Source organism: Bombyx mandarina, chromosome 18, assembly GCF_030267445.1.
Source record: "Bombyx mandarina strain Sakado chromosome 18, ASM3026744v2".
In the NCBI taxonomy this organism is placed as follows: domain Eukaryota; kingdom Metazoa; phylum Arthropoda; class Insecta; order Lepidoptera; family Bombycidae; genus Bombyx; species Bombyx mandarina.
The window spans coordinates 9,114,214-9,142,139 of NC_143224.1; the positions used below are offsets into that span (position 1 = coordinate 9,114,214).

A 27,926-nucleotide genomic window follows, 5' to 3' on the forward strand; every position below is an offset into this window, starting at 1 on the left:
CCACTCCCTTTCGCGCTCCTCAGCCTCGCGGAACGCCATGACCAGGTGTGTCTGCGTCCCTAAGGTTCACAGTCCTGCCTATTTGTGCCGAGAATCAATCAAGCGTGCCGGTTTAGACGATCAGAGACGTGTTATAATACAACTGAGATTTCAAGAGATTTGAGATACTTTGAGTCTACGCTAATCATCTATAAGACAGGTCGTAAGTCACTTTAAGAACACCCTTCAATATCAAGCAGAACTAATTATTAATATGATTTGTTTATCCTGGTGATTCTGCTCAGGTTGCTGCTGTCATTGGGAAATTTGTGTCCTTAAGTCACCACGCTGGGCATGCGGGTTGGCGACTAGAAAGCTTAACGTCGTACTCAAGCCAGGTACCAGAAGCGTGGCGCGTCCTCCAAACAGGTGGACCGACGACTTAGTACGCACGGCGAGAAGTCGTTGGATGCGGAAGGCGGAGGACCGCATTCTGTGGAAGGCATTGGGGAAGGCCTATGTCCAACAGTGGGCAGATAAAGGCTGATGATGATGATGATGATGATGAATAAGTTACAAATATAGTTACAAATAAAGTTCAAGCTAATAGAAGCTAAAATCAGTGGTCAATAGGTAGTTGTTAGTCATTCGTTCTGTTAATTGCTTAAAATTGACAATATAATATAGTCAGACAATATGAAAGACACTGGTTAAATGTCAAAATGATGAGAAACGATTTCTCGAAAAAACTAGTAAAACAGACGCCTCAGCCTGCGTAACCCAGCGGGTTGGGTAGAGGTAAACCATAAAATATCATAATTTTTTTTAAGTACCAAGTTTTATATAGCGTTCATATTTACAATCTATCAACATAATTAAATGTATTTATAATGTGATAATTATGATATGAGCTGAAACGTTTGCCATATTTTTTTATCTTGCCATATTTTTTTGTCTTAATGGTAACAAATTTCTTACATCAGTCGTGTTCTCGAACTTTAAAAATTAGACCCGCACCGAGGGAAATAACTAGTTATGTAACTGAAGAACAATGTAAATCCTTTTATTTTAATGTTTTGCTTCAATGCGCCGCAAATGACAATTCAATTTATTAGGAACTAATTGGATTTAATTAGATTCAGTTTAAGCCACTTGAGTTTCATTAATTTATTAACAATAATACTTAGTAATTTGGGATAAAGAGAAAAGGCAACTTCGTATATAATGCAGGATTTTCATTTATTTCCTCAAACAATTTTCGTAATAATTTACTAAATTGATTTAAATACATTTTGATTTTAGCAATATCCACAAAAATAATAATAATTTCAATAAACAAATAAAAATGTACTTTCACTATGAAGTGCTTCATTTTATGTGAACTCGATATGTTTTCGGATTCTTTTTTTCTTTCACAAACATCAAACTTTCGACATTCTGGTGTCTAATTTAGCATAGCGTCAAAGGAAATGAATTATAAATGAAATAGAATACCTAACAATAAAATTTGCATTCTGAAGAAATAAATTCAAAAACGCTTTCATTATGAACACGTAACGGAACATTAGACCCCGAATCTTGTCTAAATATCTGTATAGCATGCCACAATTCATATAGTTCCGCTTGTTAGAATGAAGTGTTGTATTAATTTTCATCACAATATTCCGATCAGTCTCTCCATTCGAATAATCAGATTGAAACCAACGAGAAGTGACGTAAAAGTTACAACTGCTATTGTAACCTTCATGGCTCTGAAAAAATACCTCTATTATAATAGAAAACTAGAGTTATGACGGATTGTGAGCTCGCAGGAGTAGTTTGCGACATGCTTTTAATTTGTGCCAAGAAGTCATGGATTCCGGTGCGAATATCGGGATACCCATTAACACAATTCAGATTACGAGCTCATCTCTCAAAGTCAATGGCAATTTTCACGTTGCAGTATGTTCGAATTCCGGTAGTCACTTAGAACCAGGTAGGCCATGAGGTCGCCTAGCCATAACAGGTAAAATTACAAAAAAAAACTGTATTTCAATTACAATAAAATTCAAATTTTTTTGAGGATATATGTGAAGACTGGTGGTAGGACCTCTTGTGAGTCCGCACAGGTAGGTACTACCACGCTAATGCGTTTCGGTTTGAAGGGTGGGGCAGCCGTTGTAACTATATTGAGATCTTAGAACTTATATCTCAAGGTCATAGACATCTACAACGTAAATGCGCCACCCACCTTAAAATATAAGTTCTAAGGTCTCGGTATAGTTACGAACCGAAAAGCATTACTGCTTCACGGCGGAAATAGGCAAGATGGTGGTGCTACCCGTGCGGACTCACAAGAGGTCCTACCACCAGTAAGATTGGACTGGACTTAACAGGAGCTTATGTGGTGTCGTATAAATTGAAAATTCTTACCCATCAGCGTTATGGAAATACAGTGCGCTTCTCAAAGTATAGTATATTAATTGCATATAGCAATAGATAACATAGTAAAACGCGAGAGCCGTCGCCGTCACAGATAACTGCAAAATTTGTACCAGCTCTGTCATTAATTGCCAAGACCTGTGCGTCGCCGGCTGAAAAAAACAAATATGACAGTCAAGGCCACGAGATTATTACTAGCTATCCACTTATCTAAGAAACTATATCTCTACACTCTAACACTAATATGAGAATCTATCTGTTACAAACATCACTCAATGAAACATCACTAAAGTGCCGATTTGATGTTGAAAAATTAGTAAAATTTGAATGAAATAAAAAATGATTTTGAATCACAGTTCTCTAGATATATTATATAACTACAGAAAACCCTATGGGTATACGATAATTTAATATTTTAAATATTTAAGAGAAGAAGAAGAAGAAGAAGAATCAAGAAACCAAAATATGAAAAAATGCGAACTTTCTCAGTAAAACACAATTAACATTATTTTTTACTGAACCTTTAGAGGTTAGTACATTACCCGCGTTTTAAATGCAATACTTTAACCTAGAGAGATATAAATCTCAATAAAATAATTATGTTAATATAAACATTAACATCTTCATAACGTGCCAGTACCACATTCATGTACGTTAAGGATTAATTTTAACAAAGTAAACATAAACTAAATATAATTAATTACAGTTTCCTTCCTACACGAATTCCTCCTTTGATTGAGTGAATCTTCTTCCGAATTCATTAAAGTGAAGAACACGGCAAGGTGAAAACATTCTAATATATAAACAATTTCGGCACAAATATAGACGATGCTAAATACTTTAATTTTCTTGATTTAGAAAGAGTCAATTAATCTCATCAAATCGACGGACTCATCAATAACACGGAAAATATTGAAAACACGGCAAGGTGAAAACCTTCTAATATATAAACAATTTCGGCACAAATATAGACGATGCTAAATACTTTAATTTTCTTGATTTAGAAAGAGTCAATTAATCTCATCAAATCGACGGACTCATCAATAACACGGAAAATATTGAAAACACGGCAAGGTGAAAACCTTCTAATATATAAACAATTTCGGCGCAAATATAGTCGATGCTAAATACTTTAATTTTATTGATTTAGAAAGAGTCAATTAATCTCATCAAATCGACTTAGTATAAAAATTATCATCCAAAAAACACCACATAAATTCTTAACAACATACACGGTCAATTTAGCAAAAATCAAATTATCATTATTTCTTAAACAGTACCCTTGTCAAAGCTGTTGGATGTACCTATAAGTATAAAGAAAAAACATTAATTACATTTTTTTCCCTACCTATCCTGATAGCCTTGAGAGGCTATATCAGCGTTACCCTATCGTGTAGGTGAGGTCTCGGGGCTCAAACCGTAGGTGTTGCTAACACTGGCCCTAGCAAGAGCAGTGCTTCGCAGAATCTACCACTGGATCGGAAACGTGACCCACTGAGAAGATCCGGCAAGTAACTCAGTGGGCATTAATTACCACGATATAATTGGTCAATGAATTTAAGCAAATATTATATTTTCAAGTCACTTTGCCGATATCCGACATTTTGAAATATTATTTTCAGTATTCCAGTATTATTTGCAGAAGCGTACATGTTAAATGCGTAAAAGTTCTTCAGATTTACGAGTAAATAGGCAAAGACAAAGCCATTCACTACGTTTTTTTTTTTTCTATTTCTTCACAGTTTCTATTTTTTTAATTAAATTCAAATTGACAGCACTGTGCTTATCAATTAAAAGATTTTGGAATAATTAATTTTCCCACCTTACAAGAAAAAATATGATCGATAAAACAAAATGTATAAAATAAATTTAAATCTTGAGGTGTCACTGATTATGGCCTAATCGAAAACTAGTATTTATAAAGTACTAGCTGACCCGGCAGACTTCGTAGTGCCTCAATCGATAAATAAAAGACCTAAACTTCTGTATATAATAAACTTAAAACAAACAAAGGAATCAGTCCGACGGGGGGACGCATCAAAGGAAAAACAAAATTGTTAATTTTATTTAATTCCGAGCATTTTCATATTTATCTACCTTTTAAACCTTCTCTGGACTTCCACAAATAATTCAAGATCAAAATTAGTCAAATCGGTCCAGCCGTTCTAGAGTTTTAGCGAAACTAACGAATAGCAATTCATTTTTATATATATAGATTTGACGATAATTATCACAAACTTTGAATTTCGAAGAAATTCATTTTAATTTTTTTAAAACCACGAAAACTGTTACCTTTTTAAAAAGTCGAAAATTATAAAACGCATTTATTAAAAGTGAGATTAAACGGGCCAAAGACATTCTAAATGTGTCTGCCAACTCCTGGACTCCGAAGAAAATATGAGATTATTATGTCATAAAAATAACATTAATTCCAGTCTGGGAACAGTTCGGTCTCCAGTCGGGTCCAACGTCACGATCCTAACTATGATCGTATCTAGATTCACGAGCTGCCATTACCGCACCGTTTAACTCCTACGCCGGGACGAAGCCGGCGAATCGGCACGTTTATGTATTGTTATCGCAACATCCAAGGCAATATGATAATCATGGAACGCCTCATAAAAATTCTAAAGGAGGAAATGGACGAAAGGACTTCAGTCGTAAAATAGTCCTTTAATGTAATATAACCGTTGCAGAATCGGAGTAAGCAAGTTCATATTGAATCACAAATTATACGCGCTTACACTGTTTAGGTTTAGGCCCGAAAATACTTTAGTTAGCGATACAGAACTTTGTCAACGTCATGGACGATCGTTGGGTCTGACACAAACGTCTGTCTACAAGCGCAAAAAACAATACGGCAATTTGGATATATTGAAAAAAGTATTAAGAACAAATTCTGGCGTAAAATTTTTGCTTAGATGGGTGGACGAGCTCACAGTCCACCTGGTGTTAAGTGGTTACTGGAGCCCATAGACATCTACAACGTAAATGCGCCACCCACCTTGAGATATAAGTTCTAAGGTCTCAGTATAGTTACAATGGCTACCCCACCCTTCGAACCGAAACGCATTACTGCTTCACGGCGGAAATAGGCGGGGTGGTGGTACCTACCCGTGCGGACTCCCAAGAGGTCCTACCACCAGTGATTACGCAAATTATAATTTTGCGGGTTTGATTTTTATTACACGATAATATTCCTTCACCGTGGAAGTCAATCGTGAACATTTGTTGAGTACGTATTTCATTAAAAAAATTGGTACCCGCCTGCGGGATTCGAACACCGGTGCATCGCTACACACGAATGCACCGGACGTCTTATCCTTCAGGCCACGACGACTTTAAAATTAAAAATGCGTGTACTACATTCGAACGGTAGCAGAAATACTCTCGCAAAGGCATTTTGAAGCAAAACCTTATCAATGTGGCGCCGGGGTACAAGCTATAAACTCACCTAGAGTAGATAAAGTACAAAGTAATTTCATGTTTCGACCACTTGCCTAGTGTTGACTAGCCGTGCAATTAGCCAAAAAAAAGGATCTACATTCGGGATATTCACTAGCTTGGCCCGAACTAACTGAATGCTACGAACGACAAACCGTTTATAGTTTGTAAGCATCGAACGAATTACATTTATATATATTTTGAGGAACAATATCTCTGAGTACAGCCCTATCTCTTCTATATCGTTCCCTCACTACTGAGGATCGCGACCACATGCGATGCACTTCCAATGCACCCGATCATGGGTGGCATGGACTGCATGGTACAAACTACCACCGAGTGCTTCTCTTGCTAGATCCGACCATCTGGCTGGTGTTCTGCCCACGGCGCGCTTGCCTTCTATTCGACCCGTAATTATGAGCTTCTCTAATTCATGTCTGGAAGACCGCATGATGTGTCCGAAGAAGCTCATAACACGTTCCCGGCAGATAGAAGAGAGCCTTTTTCGGATGTCTAGCTGCCTTAGAATGGACTCGTTTGTTCGCATGGCAGTCCACGGTATTCGCAGCATCCTCCGCCACACCCACATTTCAAAGGCATCGATCTTTTTGATATCCCGGCTTTTTATGCACCATGTCTCCGCCCCGTAGAGGAATATGGGAAAGATCAGTGCCCGCACCAAGCGCACTTTGGTTATACATCGGATGCTACGATTTTTCCATATCTTCCTGAGATTGGCCATCGCACTTTTAGCCATTCCGGATCTTCGGCGTATCTCCCCCATGCAGCCACCCTCGGATGTTATTTGCGACCCAAGATATATGAATTCTGCTACTTTCTCGTAGCCACTGAGTGCATCAGAACGTGGAAGAAGTTGCGCTCTATCTATTATCATTATTTTGGTCTTGGAGTGGTTGATTTTAAGACCGAGTTTAGCACTTTCTTCCTCCACACGGTTCAGCAGAATTGCCATTTCCTCCTCATCTGATGCAAGCATGGTAGTGTCGTCAGCGTATCTCAGGTTCGTGAGTGTTTCACCGCCCACGGAAATACCGCCATTCCAGCCTTCAAGTGCTCTTCTCATTATGTATTCGCCGTAGATATTAAATAATTTGGGTGACAGAATGCAGCCCTGACGTACTCCACGTTCTGTATGGAAGGGTTTAGATCCTCGATTATCCAGTTTCACGAAGCAAGAATCATCAAGGTACAGATTCCGTATCAGTAGTGTGAGATGAGAAGGAACGCCCATATCAATTAACACATCAAACATGCTACTCCACCGAACACAGTCAAACGCCTTCGCATAATCTATAAAGCATAGCACCAAAGGCTTGTTAAACTCGCGAAATTTCTCAATGAGCACTCGGACGTTCAAAATTTGCTCGCGAGTTCCTTTTCCAGCTACAAAACCAGTCTGTTCTCTCGGTATCTGGTGGTCTATGAAAGCTGATAGTCTGCTGTTTATTATGCGAAGGAGTATTTTACTCGCGTGGGACATGAGCGACAGAGTTCGGTAGTTCTCACACTTCGCTGTGGAGCCCTTCTTATGAAGTGGTACTATTGCAGATTTTGTCCAATCACTGGGCCATTGGCCTGTTTTCCAGATCTTGGTACATATCTGATGGATAATGTTTATCCCTTCTGAACCGAGACTTTGAAGCATCGCTGCCGACACGCCATCCGGACCAACCACCTTGTGCTTAAGTTTTTGTATTGCATATTCAACCTCAGAAAGTAGTATAGGAGGCTCTTCCAGGTGGTCATCCCATATTTTGGCGGTGCATAAATTATCTTCATCGCGATATAGGTCATAACAGTAGTTTCTCCACCTCTCCAAAACGTGTTCCATTTCTGTCAAGGTGTTACCTCTACTATCTTCGATAATCCATTTCTTCGGCTTGAAGACACCTGTTAGCTGCTTCACTTTCAGGAAAAGGTCCTTAGTCTGCACTTTATCAGCATGTCCCTCAATTTCTTCACACATATTATTGATGTGCTCATCTCTGTCTCTCCGAGTAGACCTTTGAATCTCTGCATGCAATTGATTGTAGCGCTCCCTTTGACTATTGTTTACAATGCCTTGTTCTTTTAGTCTTTTCCTTTCCTCTATCAACATCCATGACTCCTTGCTAATCCATTCTTCATGTTTAGGAACTGCTTTGTGTAGATCTCTGCTTTGTTTAGCCGTATCCAGTACAACCTTTTTCAGATTGTTCCAGTTCGCTTCACTTGAACCACATGGATCCCAAAGCATTGATCGTATATTCATGTCTACAGTTTTATGAAAATGGTCCAGCGCTGGCTTATTCAGTTCTATATTGATTGGAAATTTAGGCTTGATGACTTTTAAACGAAGTCTGAAGTCTGCCACCACCAACTGGTGGTCACTTCCGCAGTCGGCACCAGGAAGTGTTTTAGTATTCAATACGGAAGATCGCCACCTAGACTTGATGGTAATATAATCAATCTGGTTCCGATGTCCACATGGCGATATCCAAGTATATAACCTTCTCGGGTGGTGTTCAAACCAGGTGTTCATGATGACCAGCTGATTTTCCACGCAGAATTGAAGAAATTTTTCACCTCTGTCATTCCTCACACCAAGTCCAAAGTTTCCGACTGTTGCTCCGAGTAATACATCACCTCTAGTGGTACCAACCTTCGCGTTCCAATCGCCGTAAGCAACAGTCACCTCCTTAGATGGAATAGTACGCAACAAGTCGTCCAATTCAAAATAGAATTGGTCAGATATAATTTCTTCAGATTGGGAGGTTGGTGCATACACCTGGACAATGTTGATAGGTACGGGGCGCGCATCAAGTTTAACAGCAATAATACGATCACTTGGTGTTTTGTATCCTAACACGCTGCTTTCAAGTTTCTGTGGTAAAAGTATAGCAACTCCATTACCACTATGATTTTCCGATCCCGAAAAGTACAAGATGTTCCCGTTAGCAGTTTTTATATGACCGCTGCCTCTTCTATGAACTTCACTTAGCCCCAATATGTCGATTTTGCACCTTAACATCTCCCTCTCGATGACTTCTTGCTTACCCGGTTTCAACATTCCTCTCACATTCCAAGTTCCCATACGCAAATATTTTCTCAGTTGGGTTTTACTTTTACCAGTACCATCACCAGTTGCATAGTTTCCACTGCCTACCTGGTGGTCTACAGTACAGTGGCCGGTAGCATACTTCCCACCATGTGACCCGGGATCACTATGGCGCCGGGGGTCAGTCGGATTGCATGACATAACACTCTCATTAAGTAATCTATTCATGTGGTTTTCTTGGGAAAATAGTGCAGTGGTTTCCCCTTGCCTTCTGCACCAGGCTTTTTAGGGGCTATTTGGGCTCCTAGGTTGCTGAAGCCTCATCTAATCGGTTTCCCGGTTAGGTACGTATGGTTATACCGCCATTGCTCGGTCGCCATTGCCTCGTCCGTTGTCTGGCAGGGAGCACCGCGGCGACCTTTGGGCCGCCGCCGCTAGCTATTCTGAAAGAACCACTAGCGCGAGCAGGTGAGGATGACAGTTGGGCCGGAAAAGATGTTATGCTCCGTTCTCCCCTTACTCTCCTTACTCCCCTAAGTACAGCCCTAACAGTTCTCTAATAATATGCTAAATAATACACGAAAATACTTTTAAATTATCCATCTATTAGATGAAATAACTTACTTTCTTCTCTGGTGTATCCATGTCCATATCAGGTTTTATTGGCAAAGGGCTCGCACGTTGCAAGGGCGGATGTGTTTGCGTACAATAAGCGGAAATACATGTGTTTTCGAACTGAAAATTTACTTTATTTTGTTTTATTGTTTTTTTTTTGCAATCTCAAAGAAATCTACAAAAATTCAATTTAACATGTACCTACGGATTAGTTCAAATTTCTTGAAGGTAACAAAACAAATAAATGATATTATCGAATCAATCTAGGTAATAGTAGGTACGCTAACTATTGAGAATTAACTATGAGAAAAATACTATATAAAGTCTTATCTTAGCAACTAAAGCGTACACCTATAATATTAATTAACCGAAAATAAATCATTATGGAGTGCAGATGAGGAATGTAAAAGTGCACTCAGATTATTTTTTTATCCCTACTTAATCTGTGCTAGCCTAAGGGGCTAAATCAGCTACGATCGGACAAGACTAATAAAATTTCGGGTAGACGAAGTTAATGTTTACTACGACTTTTTGTGTTAAATAGTAAAAAAAGCTCAGAATTTCACTGTTTGCTACGCATTTTATGAATTTATGATTGCGTACTTAATGCGTATGGTTGGAAACTTTAAATTCATGAGTATTAGAGTTGAACCTTTAACTGAATTATTTCTGGACTGATTGTTATTTCTAAAACGCTTCAGTACCAACTCATAATACAAAGGCTTGATAAGAAAGATGCGCAACCGTGTTGAAGGCGGTTCATCCGCCGACTGCCTCAAATGCAAGTTAAAATAAGATAATAATAAGTAAGTTACAACTGGGTTTTTTTTTTCGATAGAATAGTACCAGTTAGAGCCAAAACAGCTAAAACGCATTTTAATTCAAAACATCTATATTTAGGAATTAGTAATAAAAGAAAATCTGAAGGTATCAGCTGATTTCGTCTCGTCTTTTTCCTACACAATTAAACCTGTTGTTATTAATATGGGGACGACTCCTTCATTTACCTACCAAAACTATGACAATAAAGCGTGGTTTACAAAAATTACGATCGATTGTAATTGTGATAATAGTCAAACTTCAGGTGTTGGGGTACTAAATTAAAACAGGAATGTATGGAAATTACAAATAAAGGATCAATTAATAAGTAGGAACAAAAATAATAGCATTTACCCCCGTATTTTGGGTTACAACAGGCGTAGGGGGAGGCGGTGCAGGAAACGAATTTAATATTAACTTCAACTTTTCACTTGTCCTCAAACATCCGCACTGTCTTCTCCAATCACAGAGACCTTCAGTCTTTTCAGAATCTTTGGCAGATTCGCTAATTTTTCCGGCAAGATCTTTTGTCAGCTGAGCATGCATAGTTTGATATTTCTTATATTCGGTATAGAGATGCGAAGTTCCCTCACCAAGCGAAGTGTTCGAATCAGTTTTATCAACCACTTGTAAAAAAAAATCGTTATAAGAATACCTACGAATAAATAATCTTTAAACATTATAATCAGATTTGAAGTTGCTTTACAATATTAATATATCTGGATGTTCAAATTATTGAATCGTCTGAAAGATAAGGACTCCGATCGATATTTTAATTTATTTGTATGTGATACCGCGTTATTTATGAAGTAATTTCTAGTTCTTGAATCGTGGTATGCAGCTGTAAATACTCACTTCCAAATTTAACGTCCGTAACTTCACACTTGTACAATTTATAATTAAAACTGGCTAGGTTATATCGAAACTCTAATTAACCACTTTTCACAATAATTTAGCAGATATAATTTACTGATAAATTATATTATTATCTAATAATACATGTAATAAAATATAAGTTCACTGAGGAATAATAAAAATGACATTTTCACAATGACAATTCCCGCCAAATAGAATAAAAGCATATTATGTAATTAAAACTACTTTTATGTTTTAATCACGCGTTTTTATTGTCATTATATGTAATTTTCAAAGTGTCGAGTACTTTACAGTTCTCGTCGTCACGGACGATTTAATCGTAAATCGTCGACATTCAAATATTTTGCTGAATAAAATTAAATTATATGGGATAAAAATGAACATGAAATGATAAGCCAGTACTAGCTGCTAGCCAAAAATGAAACAATAAAATATTTATCACATCCACGAAGAATCTTAGATTCGGTAGGTAATATTTATTCCCGTAAATAGTTCGTGACTTCAAACCCAGATAATATAGCATTATTGTATTGTATTCCTTCTTACTGTTATTTCTATCATATCTATTTGCGGTTTACGAATTATCTGACCCGCTCTAGATTAAGACACATTCATAGCCAAATGACAAAGTATTTAGGACAAAGAAAATGCCTACTTGTTGTCCCAAACGGCGCGTTTCAATACCAGTAATTACTTTCGGCTTTATTGTTATCGCATTATGATGGATTTAATAGTATTTTAAGTGCCGATAAACGGTTAACTTGTGACATTCTAACCAACTTCGGAGTAAATTCTAAAATATTAGATTTGAGACTAGACAAAGAAATAAACCTTGTCGGTGCTATAACGTAGGTTCATATTTGTTAACTTCACTTATATTTATTTCATAACAAAAAAGTTAAAACGCTTTGTTCTGGCGCAACGGTATATTTTATTTTAAACGAAGTCATTTAGTTTTTCTGAATGCAACAAAATATATCACACAAGCACATTAATTTAATATTGTGTAAATGTGCATAAAGTTTTTTTATTTTATTTATTTTTTATTTTTTTTATGATTGAAGGATTACTGGTGGCCCGGAGGCCTTTCCAGTTTCACCAGGACAGGTGGGCGAGCAAAGGCTCAGCCAGGAGGGGTGGGATTTGCTAGCAGCTACCCGAGCGCCTCCGAAGGAGACCTAACAGCTCAAGAGCAGCTGCTTCGCGAATGAATCTACTACCGGATCGGAATCGCGACCCGCTGAGAAGATCCGGCGAGAAACTCAGCGAGCTGATTCATGGGTTAGGTTGCACGGCGAACTCTTTGTCGAGTTCGACGGGTACGGTAACCGAGGTCCCAAAGCCTGCTCCTAGTGTTAGAGCTGAAGGCGTCTAATGCAAAGGTTATTGGATCTGATGGATCCGCAAGGACGTGTCTAGGGCGTCGACGGTGACTGGCTCGTGCATGATCAGGATTCGGGGAGTAGTCAGCGGCGGCTACGATAAGTGCATAAAGTACGATGCATAGATTACACATATTAGGCAGTTTGTATTAAAAATATTTTGCAGATAATATATTCACTAATTACTACTGTATAGACATATTATTTCTGAATCTTTTTACTGGTGGTAGGACCTCTTGTGAGTCCGCGCGGATACCACCACCCTGCCTATTTCTGCCGTGAAGTAGTAATGCGTTTCGGTTTGAAGGGTAGGGCAGCCGTTATAACTATACTTGAGACCTTAGAACTTATATCTCAAGGTGGGTGGCGCATTTACGTTGTAGATGTCTATGGGCTCCAGTAACCACTTAACACCAGATGGGCTGTGAGCTCGTCCACCGATCTAAGCAATAAAAAAAATAAAAAAAGAATAGGATAAAACAAGTGCTTTAACCATTAGTGCTAAGTAAGACACGCAAGTAATGTAGTCAAAATATTTTAGTGTACAGTGTAAGTAGTGAGAGTTTTTAACGCTCTCGATAGCGTAAAAGTTAACTCATATTTGTATGGAGTTGAAACGTTTGTCTACGTTTGCCGCTAGGGGCGCTGCTCCAACTGCATACAAATTTAAGATAACTTTTACGCGATCGAGAAAGTTAAAAAACTCGGACTAAGCACACAGAACGATACCCCCGCGTCTAATAGGGAACCGACCCAGAAATGTATATGTAATACACCTATAAACGTTAAAAGAAAGGTGAATTTGTCACGACACATAACAATCGGAATGTTTTATTTTTTGTATTCGTGCAAAATTCATGAATATTCTCCTCGGTACATTCAACGTTCGTTACGAGCACCCATTACATCATCGTCGTTACGTGCTCTTAGAATCAATCTCTTCATGCAACATTAAATAACTCAATGCAGCAGCGGCTGATTAACGGTCTGCTACCGTTGTAATATTTCGTTTGACCTAAACACACCGGTACAGTTAGATTTGCATGAAAACTAATTATATTACTAAAAATGTTGGTTTTTCCGTATCGGTGTTTTAATCAATGCAAAAAGTACATTTTCTACTTTACTAATTTAGAATTTTCTAGCACAAATACTTTTATCAGTATTTAAGAACGTCATTACGGATCCTCGCGATCCATTAACGGTGCTTTTCGGTACCACAAGCACCGGTCACCGTCCTCGTCGAACCCGTCGATTGCGACGAAGGGCTCTACGAGCTAATTAACCCATAGACACAGCCCACTGAGTTTCTCGCCGGATTTTCTCAGTGGGTCGCGTTTCCGATCCGGTGGTAGATTCTGCGAAGCACTGCTCTTGCTGGGGTCAGTGTTAGCATCACTCCGGTTTGAGCCCCGTGAGCTCAACTACTAGTTAAGGTTACGCTGAAATAGCCTCTCAAGACTATCAGATTAGGTAGGAAAAAAACAAAAAGTATTTAAGCTAATGAAATAATAATTACTTTATTAATCCTGTTGTCTTAACAGAAGAGTTCAGAGTATCTAAAATGATAATAATCTAAATAACAATAATTAATCAAAGATTTTTAATCAAAGTTTTAAGATCTCATGCTGAGCAAAACCTTTCTATGAAAGTCATAGCAGATCTTTACTCTTACCATATTCTGTAACTTGAATCTACGCTAATTCTTATTCTGTTTCTTTCGAACCTGAAGCAAACCCAAGAAGGTAAACAGCCCGACGTAATTTGATAGTTGCTAGATGATTCTAGCATTCGATTGGAATTACCCAGATCTCGTCAAAGGTCACCCGTCCGGTGAACCCACCAGGTCAAGTCGGCTGTAAGCGGACCCTCACAAGATTATACCAGAATGGCCTCGAGTCCTCGGCCAGATTGCCCTAATGAATGACGTAACAATCATTCGACGATGAACATTTGCACCTCTGATAGGACGAAACTCTTCAATCTCGGACTAAGAACAAGACTAAATAACTATATCCATGTATTAACATCTCATTACAATTTTCAAAGATTCATATTCGTTTTCAGATTCGTTTTCCTTCCAATTCTAGTAGGAAATCGAAGTCAAAACATAATCGATTATCCTAATAATTAATTGTAATAAATGTTAAATTAAAATTGTTCCAAATATTTATAGCTCATTCCAAAGTAAATTCTATAAATAATGAATTATTTAATAAATATTATTAATTTTTAAATAATACACTTTCTTACGTCAATGAATTTTATAAAGCTATTTTAGACATCAACAAGGTTCGCCCTTTCTTGTTGATGTCTGATGCATCTGCTGTTTTATACGAATTATCCATCGACTACCACGGTTCACTTCACGCACACCGTAACATTTTTAGTTTTCGCTGGCAGATGCAACATTTAAAGCCAACTTCTTTTCTATACTCTTTATAATAAACTAATGTTCTGTTCTGTAACGACTGCTCGTAGATTAAAAATAGCTGAAGTTCAATGTGAAAGTTACGTTTGATTCGGTCGTTAACGCGTCAAAGCACTAAAATTTACATACTAGCGAATATTTTTATCACCAATGCTATGAAACTAAATTAAAACTTCCCCGAAGACACTACCTATATTTATGTTCGGTCTCATAAAAATACGTTAATCCAGCAACAGGGTCGCTCTTACATAAAAAAAAATTGTACGCGTCTAAGATAAAAATAACACAATTAAGAATGTTAATCATTCAAGGTGAAATTTCATGTTTTGAAGACACCGTGAACAATGGTCTGTACAAGGCCACGCGCACAATGGACTTGGTAGTTGATTTTGGAAATGCGAAGGTCAGCACTGTCGTTCCGATCCATGATAAGCCCTTCCTCCTTGTTAGCTGCGATAAGCTATTTCACGCGGGGTGAGCACGCTCTTACAGGCGATGCTTGTCGAACAAAACTAAATTAATGTTGTTAATCGTTCGGTCTCATGAAGTTGAAAGGTTATAATCAATTTCTAACTAGGAAAGGCACACTTCTTTTTTCAAAATCGAAACGATAAGTATTAGTGTGATATAGGGTAAAACACCCAGTAGTCAGCCTTTTAGTGGGACTCTTAACTTGATTCACCTGTATTTTTAATAATAAAAGACTTTAAATGAAAAAAATTTTTTTTACAGAAAGTTTCTTTATTATTTTTACTAAAGAGATACAATTTTTTTTTTTTTTTGTTAGAATTATATAAAAATCAATATTAAACAAAATATGGCACTTTTTACCGGTAGTCAGCCTCATTTCTCCACAAGTCAGCCATGTCTTACCCTATAGTCAGCCTTTTACTTATTATTGCACATTGGACATACAAAATCTTTATTATAGACATTTTCATAGTCTTCACCTGCAAATATAGTTCATTTTAAATTATACCACGCAGGACAATTGTCACAACCAATATTTTTTAAGTCGTTTATATCTGTGTCATTAGTCAATTCCTCTTCACACGAATCGCATCTTATTCTGTTTACTGTACATGTCGTACTTTTCTTCTTACTTATACTTTTTTGGACATCAAAAACTTTTGAGCTTTCCTTTTTTGTAATTCTTCTTCTTTTGTCTTTCTTCTTCAGTATTTTTTTAGCTTCCATTATTTTCTGCTTTTTAATCAATATTTCATTCTTTTTCTGTTCATGAACATGCTTCGACGCAGTTTATATCTTCTTGCGTATTAAATTCAGATGCTCCTGTTTTCTGGACTTTAAGATTTTGTTGCAAGACTTCAAAGTCTGTTATGAATTCGAAGTCATTTAAGGGTACTTCACTTTCGGTTAAATTAACGAAATTATTGTCCAATGTGCAATCCCCAATAATTGGCAAACTAACATGAAGAATTTCAACTGATTCTGACGCTATTTTTAGAATCAATAGATTTTGAGGTATCGATTTGGACGGCCTGGCTAATTGAATTTACTGTAGTATTTAGGCTTTCTTTAGGCTTTCAGTACCGACCACATTCTTTGCTCTGTTTAAAACATCGATAGCGATTTTGATTCTCTTAACTCCGGATTTCGTTTAAGAAATGAGTTCCATTTCTTCCCTGGCCTATTATTTACAAATGGGTTAGGTCTGTTTTCTTGGGAAATAATATTATGGACGGTATAAAGGATCATCACATTTAAAGGGAAGCCACATTCTGCCAAAGCAATGCACCAGTCTTTCAAGGCAGTTTCTTCGTCTTTGGTAAGTACTAAGTCTGCTCCCATTTTACGAGGTGCTTCTGGGACTCTTAAATGCAGGCGATCTTGTAGAGTCCCTCGTGGTACGCTAAAAACTCGACTAGCTTCTCTAATCTTCATCCCGTTTCCGATCGCGGCCATAGCCTATGACAACGGCTCTTCTTTGTACTGGTGGATTGGTTGTTTCGACATTATGAAACTCTAGAATATAAGATTTTAACTTGATCCTTATTAAAATGCATTAAAGTTCAATATTACACAATAGAACTAACGGCCGACTATAGGAGTTAATAGTCCATTAGTCAGCCCTCAGCATATATTTTACTTTTATACACGGCTGACTACTGGTAAAATAATATTTTGGTCATCTAAGAGTTATATTCAATCCAAAGCAAATAACAAGGACTATTCTCTGTGTTAATTTCGACGAATTCTAAGAAAATCGTAAAAAACCAGTAGTCAGCCCCTTGCTGCTGACTTCTGGATCAACCTTAACAAATCGTAACCCAGAAGTCGGCCCCCTAAATTGAAACGAAATAAACATAAAATACCTCTAATGCTTAATGTTATCGTAGAAAAAACATTATACAACAACATAACATAAAAATCTACCAGCAATTACAACAAATTCATAGAAAAACTTACCAAAACCTCGAACACGTTTCCTTACGAAAAAAATAGCAAAAGTGACACATCCTGTCCTTTCGTTGGCGGCAGTGGAAATGAACGAGTACAGAGGATCAACCTGTCACGCTATCGGTTCTTAGATGTGCACAGTAACCAACAAGAGAGCATAGATTTGATTAAACGTTATTTCAATGGTGTAAGTCCATTTCAACACTATTTATACCAAAATAAAACCTATAAAGGCTGAGTCTTTTTGAACATACATTTGACATCCCTCACAACTTTTATAATATTTATTATTTTACCTAACAATCGCTATCTCAGTGAGGCAACCACAGATCATAGAATTCTATGATCTGTGGAGGCAACGAATACCTTGCCATGTCATTGTAACAAACATCAAGCTTAGAGAATTTAATGATTATTAAATATATTTATGTACTTTATTAGACGAAAATTCAAATGGAAATTAAATTAAATTTATTTTTTTGAAACTGTAAGCAATTGGGATGAAATGGAATGAAACAAGATCAGATTGAATGAAAAATGTCCAAGTAAAATAATTGAAGTTTACAGAGACTTCAGTGAACTTGGAAAAATCCAAGGAGCTGGATCGACTTCATTTCATTTTCCTGCATATATATACTCAAATAATTCTAAACAATTACTAAGCCAACATTATTACTCATTTAACTTAAAAAAAGCACTAAATTGACAAAATTAAAAAATTCAAGCGACAACCACGTCCGCCAAAAGGTCCTATTTCATATACATATTTAACCTAGTACCTTTTTTTTTATTGCTTAGATAGGTGTACGAGCTCAGAGCCCACCTGGTGTTAAGTGGTAACTGGAGCCCATAGACATCTACAACGTAAATGCGCCATCCACCTTAAGATAGAAGTTCTAAGGTCTCAATATAGTTACAACGGCTACCCCACCCTTCGAACCGAAACGCATTACTGCTTCACGGCGGAAATAGGCGGGGTGGTGGTACCTACCCGTGCGGACTCCCAAGAGGTCCTGCCACCAATACCTATGTACTAGTAGTCCACTCTAAAGTAATCTAGACAATCAAGCATAGCCGAAGACAAAGAATATTAAAACAGGTTTTACGGTTGAAAATATATTATGAAATAGAATTAATTTAACACCAGCACAATATATTAGCAACTTGTTTTCTAGCTAGTAAAAATCTAATTGGAATTCTTGATTAAGAATATTCAGTTTCTTTTTTTAATTTGAATTTGGTTCAAAATGTACTACTTCATACTGTAAAAAAAATATACAAAAATGTATGCTGAATCATTTTATATAATAAAACATAATACATTATAATAATATGTTGATTGTATTAAGAAAAGGGAGAGTAAAAAAACATTTTATCGTCACAAATATTTAATAAATTACAATTACATTAAAATATTGCTCAAGCTACATAAGTGGCCGGTTTTATTTGTTTACCAAAAAGCGCTTACGAATAATTGATTTTGTGAATTTCGATATTTAATTTTACATGTTTTTGTATAGATATTTAACATATTTCCGATAAATAAGAAAGCACACAAGTCACTGTTGAATGCTTCAAATATAACCTACATTCTTAAATGGTTCACAAAGCACATTTGGATTTATTTTTTGGAAAAAAACTCTTATAATATATTACAACGAACTTTCACATTTTACAAATATATTTTTTGTTATAATTTTTCATACAATTAATGAGAAAAAATAAAATAAAAATGCATTTCAGTCTATATTACAAAATAATTATCGTCCGCTACGACATTAAATTAATAGCACAGCTAAAGAAACTGCCGATTTTGAGCAGATGCAGACGACATTGAAGTAACACACATTTAACTTACAAACAAAACTTTACTACGCATGTACTGGCAAATAAAATTTTCGATATTCCGATATCATCACATAATTTAACAAAACCATTGTTCAAAACATTTATAATTCCATTACAATAAACATACAATCAATTTAAAGTAAAACAAAAAGAAGCTAATCTAAAAAAAAAATTCAATATGTGAGTCGACTAGTATCAAAGCCGGCAATGTGACTTGTGGATAATTATTGGTAAATCAGAAAAACGAATTATTGACTTTGTATTCCATTGGCAGTCACAAAACTCTTCTGAACGACATCTTAGATAAATAACAGGTTAAGTATTAACCTTTATTTAATGCAGGTTTTGAACCGTATTCTTTGAAGGAGACGATTATATTCAAATCAATCTGTATTGAAATATCAATAAAAAATTTTTGTCCAAATGCACAGATTGCCACCTTTGATAATAGACGACTCATGTATCGTTTTTTGAGTATAATTTCATCAAAACAAAACTCCACTTATACACAGTGAAGCTTAGTTAATATATTCACAATAATCACAACACAACTACAAAATCATAAAAGACTTATTCTAAAATTACAGAGTATAAAATTGTTGCCATAAAATAAATGCGTCTATGTTTTAAACAATCGAAGAGAATGCCATCAATTCTTAATGTGGTTAAATTAAGAAAATAAAAGTATGTAATGAAAGTATAATAATGAAAGTTTTACGATTCATATAACTGTAAGGGTGATTGATATTTTCATACATCAAAAACTTTAATAATAAAAAAAAAACATTTTTACGTCAGACTTTTATTCTGCGACGTATAGAGTCCGAAACACAATTCTCATCATTTAAGACGCTAAGCAGTCATGCGTTTTTAAAGGATCCAGCGGTTATACACTAAAATTGAAACTTTGATTTCATGTATGAAAATGGGCACACGATTTGATTGATGTCTAATATAAAAACTAGTGATTACTTAAAACCAGGTGAGCCCGTTTTTGAGCACTTAAAACAACATCGTAATTGTAAAACAAGCTCTTAATAAACAAATTGGAATAATATCTTATTCAGCTAGCTATAAACGCTACAAATACATCAAAAATATTCCATTATATCAATCCCAGCAGTGTTTATCTAAATTTCAAAATTCAGATCTGAACAAATCCAAGATTACCGTAACCGTCTCATAAAGCATCGATCCTAGAATACTGACTACTCTAAACGAGCTTTTAAACACTAATTAAACACGCAAACAATGCTAATTAATCAATAGTACATTAAAATTAGTAAGCTACAAAATTTTGTGCTTTACAATTTCTGCGTTACAATATTTACTATACGTCAAATACATATTATATTATATCTATCAATCTAAACCTGAACTGAAATCGTACTTAAATCTAACAATAGCACACACGGTTGTATAAATACTTATAAATTAAACCACAGCAAAGACTAGTATCAATAAATCCATTTTAAAATATCGTTTGCAAACATTCACGTTTAGGAACTAGTATCGGAAATAATTTGCTCTCGATTTTATTATGAAATCGGGATCCGAGGTGGTCGGTCGTGGGGCACGTGTGTGTCACAGCAACTGATAAATGGAATGCGTTGTAATGGCCACTCCCACTTTCGCGATGGAGAAGCCAATTAAAAGTAGCCTAAATGTATCAAAACTGCCCCAAGCTATTGTATTTCCTGTTAAATATACCGAAATACGACGTACAAGACATTAAGGGGAATCCCAATTAAAAAGATGTCTCAAAGATCCACTCCGACTGAGAATCATACTACCAGTTGCCCTTCTAATCAGATAAGCGTGGAGCCGCCATATTATCGCATCTAACTACAGCAGAATTATACATCAGTCTCAGTTTTGCTACTTGTGCGCCGGCTCCTAGCGTCTGAAGCCGGATTCACCCAGTGAGGGCCGCTCAATAAAAATTTCTTCACGTTATACTCCATTCTCGCCAAATCTTCAGGTGAAATATCTTTATTGACTTCCTTTTTGAAACTGCGTTTAAGTTCTTTGGCGTATTCGTCAACGTTGGTTTTGTTTTTCGAATTGTCTTTACAAATTTCGGTGGTGGGACCCCCAATCTCAACTGGGAAGATTGTCTCTTTAACGATGTTGCTTACGATGACAGTGTTTGGCGATGCCGTCTTTTTTATTTTCTCATTGGTCGATAATTTGTTATGTACCATTGCTTTTTGAGATTCTTTGAGGAATGCTTTGGAATATTTGCTGACTGGATGTGGCATGTTCAACGCAAGTTCATTAAGAGTTTCCGTCAGTCTACTTAGATTGGTTTCCCGCTTTCCTGCGCGGTTGCTAGTAGCACCGTCCTCTTCCAAGGGATCATTGAAATTGTTATGTTGTTCTAGATTTTTCTCCACCCATTCCGCCACTCTCAATAACTGCTGCTTCTGAAGCAGGGCCGCGCTGTCGTCACTGGACAGCGAACTTGTACTGTGTTCGTTTGTAAAAGCCTTCCTTGTTTCATTCGCTTTCAAATGTGTTTGTGTTAAGTTCGGATACACATTGACTATCGGTGGAAGGGCTGCCTTCTTGGTTTCTGGTTTCTTTTCCACCTCAGAAGCATCACCTTGAGGTGGCAAATCTTTAGATATCTTCGTATTCTCTAGTGAATGAAGCTGAGACATGTCGATTTTTCGAAGCGATTTATTGAACTGATTCGATAACTTTTTCTGTTCGTATCGATCAAAATTGAATATTTTCACATCATGAGTGTCACTCGGAGTAATTTCTTCTGAATTTTTGTCTTTATCGTCAGTTTCATGAATATCGTTTTGCGTATTGTTCACATCAACATTGAAGTCATTGAGCAAGTTATTTATTTCCGCAATATTTTGCTGACTACTATGGGATTGATTGTTATTGTTTTCCGAGGTGCTCGAAAAATTATGAGTTTTCATTGGCTGTAGTGGCGAGGATGACACGTTTAACAAAATAGGATTAATTGTTGTATTTTTCGTGATAACATTTTCTTTGTTATTGTTATCAACATGAACATCAATGAGAGTGCTCTCCACAACTAAGTTGTCAATTTTTTGATTTTCCTTGCCATTGTTTTTGTTTAAATCTATAAAGTTATCTGCATCATCATGAAGGTCTTTAAACAAAGAGTTTTCATTGCATTTGCTTTGACGCGTATAAAGTATGGGGGGAACATCTGGTTCTACATTATCCAGAAGAATATTTTTCGATCCTGCCTGCATCCGCAAATGGCAGAACCTGGGACCTGGTCCTACTTGAGTGTTCAATTTTTGCGCACTTACTGTGGATTTAGCAATCGAAGAAGTTCTACTGATAGCACCCATTGAACTGTGAGAGTTCTTTCGGATATTGGCATTATCTAAGGATTTATTCTCAGTTTTCGAAGGGATCTCTATATTAAGTGGAATGTTATCTTTGATAACAAGCAAATCTTCATGGCCTGCGCTATGAATGCTGCTTTTCTTACTGGATATCGATTTTGTGCGATCACAAAGTTTGTGGTGCACTGCAGGCTCTATGTGCATTTCGTTGTTATTTTTTATAACTTTCACATCATCAACACAGATTGACACTTCTTTTTGAGCAATTACTTCAGTCATACTAGTCACACTTTTACCATCTATTTTAAATTTGTCACTATCAACACTGTTACCTCTGGTTTCTTCAATAATGACTGCATCATTATGTGTATACATGTCTGGATTCTGAGGTAGTACATATAAAGGAACATTTAGGTTATGTTTTGTCGATTCTTCAGTAACAACTTTGTATGGAATAGACGAAGTACTTTTAATACTCAAGTTCGAATGTAAAGATTTCACATCTCCATTGCAATTCAAACAGGATTTAGTCATTTCACCGCTCAATACAGTCTGAGTGGAAACAGTGTAATGACTATCATTGTAACAAAATGGTTTATTCTTAGTTTTGTTACAAGTGCAGGTGTCACAATGTTTGGTGACAGTATCTTGAATGCTGTCTTCCAAAATTTTAGTCATCAATGATGCCGATATATTGAATTCATACTCACTAGCGTCAAACGTTTCGACTTCATTACCAGTTCTTGACTGCGTTGAGCTTGAAGGCTTTGATGTTTTGGACATTACATATTGTGAGACTCGGGCTTGAGTGTCAACGGGTAACTGCAAATGAAAATAATTTACATTTTTATGCGGTAGGCAGCGGTTTGGCTCTGCCCCTGGCATTGCTGACGTCCATGGGCGACGGTAACCACTCACCATCAGGGGGGCCGTATGCTCGTCTACCTACAAGGCCAATAAAAAAAATTAAAAAAAAATTCAAAAATATCTATGAATAAATGTGATTGTCAACACATTTAATGCCATAAAAATAATTGATATTGTAAGTTTTAGAAACTTAAGACTATGTTAATTTTATTATTCTTCTTCTTTGTCGTTCTCTCATTACTGAGGTTCGCGACTGCACATATGCAAGTACTTCCATGAACGTTGTTCAATGCTGCCTCCAACCAATTGAATCAAAATACATCAGAAATATAACCCAATTAAAAAATAGATATATAACTCACATTATCCAATTTATGTGAAACAAAATTATCAGGTTTACACTGCAACAGCTGGATGGCTAGATTCATATCATTTTTATACCTTTCCTGTAAAAATTAAAATTTGTACATGAGATAAAATAAAAGTTGTTCTAAAAGCTCATTTATAATTTTCTCTTAAAATTACTAAGCTTTATATTATATAATTAGAACATATTACACTCTGAAGATTTACATACAAATCTTAAGCCCTGGTATGGTAGGCAGCGGCTTGGCTCTGCCCCTGGGATTGCTGATGTCCATGAGCGACGGTAACCACCAACCATCAGGTGAGACGTGTGCCTACAAGAGCAATAAAAAAAATTGTGAGATTCATTGTCAAATGATGATGTCATGATGATGTTTACTGGTAGTAGGACCTCTTTACTGGTGGGTAGGACCTCTTTACTGGTGGTAGGACCTCTTGTGAGTCCGCGCGGGTAGGTACCACCACCCTGCCTATTTCTGCCGTGAAGTAGTAATGGGTTTCGGTTTGAAGGGTGGGGCAGCCGTTGTAACTATACTTGAGACCTTAGAACTTATATTTCAAGGTGGGTGGTGCATTTACTTTGTAGATGTCCATGGGCTCCAGTAACCACTTAACACCAGGTGGGCTGTGAGCCCGTCCACCCATCTAAGCAATAAAAAAAAAAGTTACTAAACTTTTGTGAATAAATGACAAAATTAGCAACAAATTACTATTTATCATATTTTTATAGTTTAAGTTTTTTGTAGGTTAAGAAGGAGAGGAAGAGAAGTTTAGTCTTCCTCGACAGTAACAATATAAATCTTCAATATTTATTTAATTAATTATAACATAGGAACTTTGTCACATAAATCGTAAAGCAATATCGTAATCTGCAAATCATCTGGGAGAGCTAACAAGATATTCTGACTGTGTAAAAACTATTAATTTTACAAGAAACTTGATATTGTTTTACAAAACAGTTTCTTTGAAACAAAAATCATACAATCAAATATAAAAGCCTGATACCCATGCAATTTATACAAATTATTTCTTTACTTGATTAAAAATGTATTTTTCTACATTAAATACTTTAGGACTCAAGTTCTACATCCATACACACAAAGAAAATAGACCACTTTTATAGTAACAAACACATACGTACATTCTCCTTGTGAAGCATACTATAATTATGCTTGGATTCAGCTAATCTCACAGATAAAGTAGCAATATCTTTTGTCAGCTGACTCTTTTCACCTTTCATTTTGTCTACCATCTGCAGAAGTTTATCCTCTAAGACTTGATTCAATTTTTGTACCCTTTTGTGCGAATCATACAATCTGTAGAAATATATTAATAGTATAACTGTTTAAATAGCATTTAGGTCCCACATTTTATTCATTATGCAACATTGAAATATTGAAAAAATAAAATTTATTTATTTACATTCTTACTTATACTTGGTAAAGGTATGAAATTACCAGCTATATCAGAAGCAATATTTTCATTTAATTCCAAGTATTTAAGCATTTAAAAAAATCATTTTATAAATGTTTTATAAATTGTTCTCAATAATTAATCCTTTTAAATGTTTAATCTTCACATTATTCAAAAATTGTTTGTGTGTGCTCAAATACCTTTCATATTTTTCCCTCCAAGTATTGAGTTGCTCTTCAAAATTATTAGCTCTTGCTGTGCACTTGATGAATTCTCCCTCGAGTGCTACAATGTGTGCATCTCGTTCAGAAAGGTGTTGCCGCAGATGCTCCACTTCTGCATGAAGCTGCAGGCCCTCTCCATCATTGCACTCCTTATAATTATAGTGCAAAGTGAAATCATTTAACTATTGTGGTAAGTGCAAAGTTGATAAGTAAGAAAAGAAAATTGCAACATAATAAAGAGAAGCAGTGCACTTGTGTGATTTATGTTGCTATATTCCAAACTATAATCAATAGATATTTGAAAATTAAAATTCCAAAAGAATACAAAATATCTTATGTAACTATAGCTTCTGATAATGCTTTCCTATCGCTTTTTTTTAAGAGTTGATGTAAAAAGGTTTATTTACTTGTCATGAAAAAGTTAACTACACTATATTACTACAGTATTCTAAATCAAACATTACAGATATGAAAAATCTATTTGTGTATTATTTTTAAAAATATTTTATGCACTCTACTATGTATGCCATAAGTAGAAGGAATTAATTTAGGCCTACGATTGAAAAAGGTAAAGTAACAAAACATCGCTAAAATTTTACCTTACAAGGGGAGTTCTTAATACTCTCATCCATTGCTCAAAAACTTTTCTAATTCACTTTCACATTATGGCATATCCAATTTGTAGATTTTGTGGAACTGCGTCACACTCAAAGTGATTATAAGCTATTGTTATCAAAAAGCCACTGATTTAAAATGAAATAAAATCAATTTTGCTTAGCACACAACATAAAATATTTACTTTATCAAAACGTTTTGATGCTTTCCCGTGGATAATGAGTCACGGAACAAACTGTTAAACAAACAAACTGTGTGAACGGATGGAAAATACGGAAGGGAAATTGGATTTTCCCAAAAAACACCTTCTAGAGATGAAAAATTGATGTGGCCGAATGACGTTTTCTTGAATGAGTTACCAGCAATTAAGTGTATAATCTATGGTTACCAGAGTTATAAAGATAAACGATATACAAAGTACTCTGTGAGTGTGACTTGTTCACTAGCTTACATACCTATTTGATTTGATGTTAAGGCGAATTTACATTACGAAACTAGTGTCATGCATGTTGAGCTCAGTTTCACGAAAGTAGTTTCGATATATGCGAAAGTAATTTCGTTAAAAAATTAGTGTCGCGAAATCCACAGTATCGGAGTAACGATGGCGCCAACAGCATCAAAGCTATAATTTGCTATATTCAATGTAGCTAAAGAAATGCTTACCTATAAACCTATAAACTTAAAAAAAGACTATCAAGAAAAAAAAAGTTGGTAGATTCGAGAATGGTCAACAAGAAGGCATTTAGGTGCAATGAAGTTAGTCTCTGAATTAGCAGATGAAGATCCTGAGAGTTATAAAAACTATTTTCGAATGAGTGAAGATAATTTTGATTTTTTACTGTAGGTGTTTCGGAACCCTTGTCATTGATATTCATTAATAAGATTTATATTTTTTTCTGTACTCCATTGTTGGTTTGCCATTTTCAACGCTTGAAGCGCGTCCGAACTAACAATACACACGTCCGCACAGTGCAGGCTCTTTCGCGACGTTAGTTTCACGTCGCGTCCACACTATGAAATTAGTTGCATGACACTAATTTCACCAAAAAATCGCGCAGGGCACGAAACTAATTTGCATGCATGAAATTAATGCATGCATTACGAAAGCATTAAATTACAGGTGAAACTGTTGGTAAAACTAATGTCACGAAATTAATTTCACGCCACTAATTTCGTAATGTAAATTCGGCTTTATAGTCTACGATCGAAACTGTGGTTCATGTCACGCATGCATGTAACACGAAAAGGATGCTCATTGATCATTGCGACTTATGGAAGTGGGAGAGAAAGCTAGATATTCCGGCGTAGTATCCACTGTTCTACAAAATATACAAGCGGATATGTAAAGCGTACGCTTAAATACGGCTCAATGAATTTGGCCCCCTTTTTTTTGAATTTCGGTTTTTTTTATTTTTTATTATTTTTTCGTCGTTTGTTGAATAGTATCATTTTAAAACGAAAGTTGTACTCCTAAAATATTCTTAAAATAATTAGAAATCACTGAAATTTTTATGTGCTTGCTAATATTCAACATCATTAAAAATAACTGAATTTATTAAAACCGCGCTAATCGTACTTTAACGACTAATTGAGTCGTCTATTATCAAAGGTGGCAATCTGTGCATTTGGACAAAAAAAATTTATTGATATGTCAATACAGATTCAATACAAATATAATCGTCTCCTTCAAAGAATACGGTTCAAAACCTGCATTAAATAAAGGTTAATAGTTAACCTGTTATTTATCTAAGATGTCGTTCCGAAGAATTTTGTGACTGCCAATGGAATACAAAGTCAATAATTCGTTTT

At 36.0% G+C, this 27,926-nt stretch overlaps 2 protein-coding genes across 4 annotated transcripts in view; both read right to left on the minus strand.

The window, feature by feature from the left end:
- Positions 1-26,473, minus strand: part of LOC114240896 (uncharacterized) — a 173,394-nt gene extending 146,921 nt beyond the window's left edge. Inside the window, exons 1-5 of one of the 3 annotated variants that reach the window (XR_016324559.1) lie at positions 26,102-26,325; positions 25,479-25,651; positions 25,007-25,181; positions 23,862-23,945; positions 19,734-23,454 (exon numbers count right to left, since the gene is read on the minus strand). Coding sequence is in view for 2 of the 3 variants with exons in the window: in XM_028171573.2 (XP_028027374.2) it covers positions 21,151-23,454; positions 23,862-23,945; positions 25,007-25,181; positions 25,479-25,651; positions 26,102-26,134 (2,769 nt within the window). In the remaining variant the exon portion in view is untranslated. Of the gene's footprint in view, positions 1-18,816; positions 23,455-23,861; positions 23,946-25,006; positions 25,182-25,478; positions 25,652-26,101 lie in introns of those variants that run through there. The other 2 variants (XM_089734605.1, XM_028171573.2) reach the window with 2 other exon arrangements.
- On the minus strand, positions 1,598-10,897 carry LOC114240878 (uncharacterized). Its single transcript, XM_028171553.2, has 4 exons — positions 10,691-10,897; positions 9,527-9,637; positions 2,392-2,552; positions 1,598-1,730 (listed from the first exon to the last, which is right to left on the minus strand). Exons 1-4 carry the CDS (start codon positions 10,880-10,882, stop codon positions 1,634-1,636), a joined length of 561 nt encoding a protein of 186 aa, XP_028027354.2. The 5' UTR covers positions 10,883-10,897; the 3' UTR covers positions 1,598-1,633.
- Positions 26,474-27,926: the final 1,453 nt, after the last annotated feature.

Coding starts and splice junctions, on each gene's coding strand:
- LOC114240878 (XM_028171553.2), bottom strand. CDS start 10,882: ATGCATGCTCAGCTGACAAAAGATCTTGCCGGAAAAATTAGCGAATCT. Junction 9,638..10,690: donor TTGTAACCCAAAATACGGGG/GTAAATGCTATT, acceptor GTAAATTTTCAG/TTCGAAAACACATGTATTTC. Junction 1,731..2,391: donor TATTTCCATAACGCTGATGG/GTAAGAATTTTC, acceptor GTATTTTTTCAG/AGCCATGAAGGTTACAATAG.